Source organism: Onthophagus taurus, chromosome 3 (genome assembly GCF_036711975.1).
Source record: "Onthophagus taurus isolate NC chromosome 3, IU_Otau_3.0, whole genome shotgun sequence".
Classification (NCBI taxonomy): domain Eukaryota; kingdom Metazoa; phylum Arthropoda; class Insecta; order Coleoptera; family Scarabaeidae; genus Onthophagus; species Onthophagus taurus.
This window is the reverse complement of record NC_091968.1, coordinates 16,799,233-16,804,526: the sequence shown is the minus strand read 5'-3', so window position 1 is coordinate 16,804,526 and position 5,294 is coordinate 16,799,233. Positions and strand designations below refer to the sequence as shown.

The following is a 5,294-nucleotide window of genomic DNA, read 5'->3' as shown; positions in this document are numbered from 1 at the left end:
TTCTCCTTACTGAATTTCTATTCGACGGATGCAAATTTTAAAGAAAACTTTTTGTGAATTTGAAGATATTAAAACAAATTGGGGAAGCGCGATAATAGGATTTTCAAAGGAATTTACCTTTACAAAATCTGATGTCAATTACCGCCAATAATTAAACTTCTAATCTTTCAATATATTTTATCAGATTCGAGACTACTCTTTTATGCACGTAACAAAAGTTTAGTGTAAAAGGGCGTAGACGATGTTGCTTGACAAAATAAAAATTACATATTATAATGCGCTTGCTGCTTTATATGGTTGTATGTATGTAGTTTTACGTGGGGATGAGTTTCTTCACAGCACTTAGACCTCAGCTAGCTCTTTGTACGTCCCCAAAATTACTGTTCATTCAAAGGTCAGAAAACCAGCCCAATCTTTTCATGAACGGTAATATAGAACAGAAAGTTATGTTCCTTATATCCGAAATTTGGAGCCATGGTATTCCGAAAATGGATTCCCTTAAGTACGCGAGGTTGGGACGGTCACAAACAATATGACTTACCGTCTCGTTTTTCATTTCACACCCTCTGCAGAGGGGTGTTTTCGCCAGCTTCATGTAAAACATGTGCTTACGTAACCTGCAGTGTCCGATCAGGAGTGAAATGAGCTTTTTGATTGCGTTCCCAGAAACTGAGTAGATCTTTTCCGGTCAGGGTAGAGCAGAGTTTTCTTAGCAAAGACACCTGCTGCTGTTCCATCCCATCTGTCGCAAAAAGCTCGATGGGCGACAGAGTTTATCAGTTTTGATGCTGTATTAACAGCTAGTGGTACAAACGGTTCAGGGGAGATCGGTGACTTGCTAGCCGCTCGTTTCGCCAGCCTGTCCGCATGATCATGTCCTTTAATTCCGATGTGTCCTTTTCGCCACTTTATCGAGACGTTGTTTGCCTCCTCGAGTGATTGCCGGCAGGACTTCACCAACGATGATGCAGTGTGGTGCCTACCAACCGCCAGCATAGCCTGTAATCTGCTATCAGTGCAGATTACGACGTTTCTGCCGACTTTTTTGGAGTCAATGATCGCATCGGCTGCTATGTTTATAGCAGTTAATTCAGCTTGAGCAGTGGATCCCAACGAAGTGGAAAGGTCCAGCTGGAGATCGTGCGAGAAAATTCCCGCTCCGAAACCTCCAGCCTTCTTTGATCCATCAGTGTAGATGGTCAGCGTTTTGCCCGAGCTTGAGTTGCTCTGGGGTATCGTTTCAATGACAACGTGTGGCTTGCCTAAGAAAGTAGGTGTGATGTAGTCTGTACGAGCTTTAAAGAGGGGTTGTTTACTAACCTGCTTTTCATTTATTGGTCGCAATCGAAGCAATGCCATCACGGCTACCTCCCTCATTAAAATATCTAGGGGCAGCACGTTTCGCATAGTCTCCATTGCAATCGTAGGTGTAGATCTCATAGCGCCTGTGATTAGCAGGCAGGCCAGTCGTTGCAATTGATGCAGCAATTTAGCTTTATATGCATGTTTTAGTGCTGAGCACCAAACTATGACTCCGTGAGCTACCATGTGTCTTATCACAAAAGTGTAGATCCACATTGTAACTTTCGGATTTAGTCCCCAAGTATTCCTAATAGCCCTTCGGCACTGGGTCAGTACAATCGTTGCTTTTTTGGTTTTGCAACTAATGTGTGATGTCCAAGATAACACCCAGCTAAGATTTCATCTCTGGAGCAAAGGTTAATGGATTATTGCAGAAATTGGGTGGCGTTAAGTGTCCCAGTTTCTTCTGTTTAGTGAAGAGAACAGTCTCCGTCTTTTTAGGATTGACAGAGAGGGTATGTTGTTCACACCATCGTTCAACAAGTTTAAGCGGCTGCTGCATTCTGTAACAAAGAAAATTGTCAGGTTCACCTTTTAGATAGCCACGTCGTCGGCGTAACCAACTGTGAAGAGATGTTGATTATTTAACTCACGAATGAGATCATCAACTATTAAGCACCAGAGAAGCGGTAAGAGTATCTCACCTTGTGGGCAACCCTTAACCACAGCTCTCTGTACTGTGTGTCCTTTCGCCTTAGCCTGAACAACTCTGCTTGCTAGCATTGTTTTTATCCAGCCCGCGATGACCAATGGCACTCTTCGAGATTCCAGTGCCAGGTTAATGCTACTAAAGGTGGTTTTGTCAAACGCTCCTTCTATGTCAAGGAAAATTCCCAGAATAGACTCTTTCGAATCAAGTGCTTGCTCGATGCGCCCCACTACCATGTGTAGGGCGCTATCCACAGATTTACCTTTGATATAAGCATGTTGGTGCAAGTGCAAAGGAAACGCTTTAAGTACATTCTCTCTAATGTAATGTTCACATAGTCTTTCAAGCGTCTTTAAAAGAAATGATGAGAGACTAATTGGTCCAAAGGCTTTAGAATCCGCTGGGTACTTTTTTCCATTCCTTGGTATAAAGGTTACTGTAACCTTCCTCCAGCTGATGGGAACGTAATTAAAGGCTAAGCAGGCTTTAAAATCTCTCATCAAGTGTATTTTCATATCCTCTAGGCTCCATTGAAGAAGAGCAGGAAATATACCGTTGGGTCCGGGTGTTCTGAAGGGCTCAAAACTGCCGACGGCCCACTTTACCAACTCATTCCGTACAACCTGGTTCACTATCTGCCAGTCCTAGCTGGTAGGAGAGTTGTTAAATTCCACTTGGTGTAGAAGCGTTGAAAGATCTTGCAACGAACCCGGAAAATGAACATCCATTAGTAAATGCAACGATTCTTCTGGATCCTTGACAAAACTGCCATCAGACTTTTTTAGAATATCACAACTGTGTTTTTGGCCGTCAGATAGTATTTTGTTTAGGCGTGGGGCCTCAGCAGTGCTCTCCACCTCTGCACAAAAACCTCTCCAGGCTTGTCGTTTCTTTTGTCGTACTAAACGTTTGAATTCTGACTGGTGTGTTTTGAACAAGGTCCAGTCAGAATTCAGACTAGTTTGTTTTGCTTTATTGAAAGCTTTTCTGCAAGTGACCCTCAGTGAGTGTAGATCAGGAGTCCACCAAGGTGTAGCCCTTCCTCTCTTCTCCACAATTCTCTTAGGACATGCACTGTGGAAGGCCTGAGTTAGTGTGTCACCCACGAGGTTTGAGTAATTCTCCAATTCATTGGTATTTCCAGGAAGGGCATCTGGAAAATCTCGCAATTGCTCATTTAGACGCTTCAGCCGCTTTGGATCCCGGACCCTCTTTTTCAAGAGCATCAAAAGTGATCCATCTATGGTCAGACATAGACGCCTCCTGGCAGACACACCAGTTGCTAATCTTTTGAGATACGTTCGCCAATGCCAAGTTCAAATCAATAATCGTCTGACATCTAGCATTGACGAACGTGGGTTCACAGCCTTCGTCGATTATTTCCAAGTCATTACTCGTAATAGATTCAAGCAAGATCTTACCTTTAAAGTTTCCTTTGTCACATCCCCAGGTAACAGAATAAGCGTTGGAGTCGCAGCTTACAATGAGTAGCCATTTATTTACCTTGCTAGCGTTGACTAATGTTGTCAAGGTCGCAGTAGGAGCCATCTCTTCTATAGGCAGGTAGACAGATGCTAGAGTCATCGTCGTTTTCTTCTTCGCTAGGAAGCATTGAATCCTGATTACAACGGAGTCCCGACTTGATTCTTCCGGCAGGAGATACGCGGAGATATGTCTAGGTACGTAGATTGCAGCTCTCGGTCGATCCTGAGTACTGAAAAAGAAAGCAGAACCGCTAAGAGAACCGAAACCAGAAACATTCGAGTTGATAGTCCATAGCTCTTGAATCAGAGCAATGGTGTTTTGCATCATGTCAAGGTGCCTGCATAATACTGCAGTTGCAGCCCTGCCACGGTGCAAGTTGCACTGTATTACCCTTAATGTCGCACGTTCCTCTCCAAACTCCTCTCTAAGCATTACATGGTTAATAACTAAAATCATTTTGATAACATAAAAGTTGTGTTTCCAATTTAATCCATTTAGACAAATACAGTCTCAAGTCCGAACTTATGCAGGAAATCTGTTACTGTATGAGGAAATTATATCAATGGAATTATACCAGTGTTGCTTATTGCCGTAAAATTCACTCAAGACAAATATTTAATGCGTACTTACACATTACAAAGACGAAACCGTACGTGCGACTATATTAAGTCGTTACATTTCTCTCTCTCTTTGATTCTTATTCAATTACTCCGCGAAAACTCCAAAGACGTATTTTCAGAAACTATAAAATTTGTTATTCTATACTTCTTATCAATAATAAATTGTCACTACTTGATATCAATAGTTCAAAGCATCTTATAGTTTGGTGTAAATTAACATTAAAAAGCGAATAATTTTTACCTCAAGCAAAAAATGTTAATGTTGATCGTGCAAAATTTAATTTAAGTTGAGTTGGTGGCAGTTTTACAAGCACTTCAAGAATGCAGAGTCGATTATCGATACACCAAACTCATTTATAACATCTGCAAGAATGCTACAATGACGGTAAAATTGCATGAAAGTACTGAAGATAGTAGAAGTATTAAAGTACTGATTATGAGCAAAACAAGGCGATACAATCTCAATGTCATTATCCCCAATAATATTGGGGATAATAACATTGAGAGAAATTATCGAGAGATAATTAAACAAGCAAACTAAGCAGAAAGATCGCATGGGCAGCCTACGGGAAACTTAAAGACATCTTCAAGAGCTATATTCCTATATACAAGGTGTCATTTTGTTGTAAGCGATATTTTTTGAATAATATGAAAACAACTCAATGTTTTGTTTGGATTCTATCATTTTATTGAACTTTTGGACTTGTACAATTTGTTTAGTCACTTTTTGAAAATGATGTCTTGTAGGTATCACCCAGCTGTCACCACAAAATCGGCCCTTTTTTCGACGTTTTTCATCACTTTTGCAAGTGTTTCGGGCTTTATTTCGGCGATTTCTTGGCGTATGTAGGTCTTAAGTTGATCGAGAGTGTCTGACTTATTGATATAAACAGTATTCCTACAGGAAAAAGTTAGGAGGCGTTAAATCAGGCGAACGCACCAGCCAGTCATAATCGCCACTTTTCAATAACAATCAATTTGGAAACATGGTACGCAGCAAATCCATTATTAATAGAGCAGTATGGCATGTTACACCATCTTTCTGGAACCAGTAGTCCTCCTTGCCATTTTCTTCGAGTTCAGTTGACCGTCACTGTCGCGCCGTTGTCATGCTCTTAAATATAGATACTTTCAGCAGCTACAGCGTCATCATTACGGCGTGTACGGGTCTTAACTTT

General features: G+C 41.3%; 2 protein-coding genes across 2 annotated transcripts; both read right to left on the bottom strand.

Moving 5' to 3' along the window:
- Positions 1 to 630: 630 nt before the first annotated feature.
- On the bottom strand, positions 631 to 1,578 carry LOC139429488 (uncharacterized). Its single transcript, XM_071195256.1, has one exon. It carries the CDS (start codon positions 1,576 to 1,578, stop codon positions 631 to 633), a length of 948 nt encoding a protein of 315 aa, XP_071051357.1.
- A 1,606-nt stretch (positions 1,579 to 3,184) lies between these two features.
- LOC139429487 (uncharacterized) lies at positions 3,185 to 3,952 on the bottom strand. Its single transcript, XM_071195255.1, has one exon. The coding sequence runs from the start codon at positions 3,950 to 3,952 to the stop codon at positions 3,185 to 3,187; it is 768 nt and encodes a 255-aa protein (XP_071051356.1).
- Between the last annotated feature and the right edge of the window lie 1,342 nt (positions 3,953 to 5,294).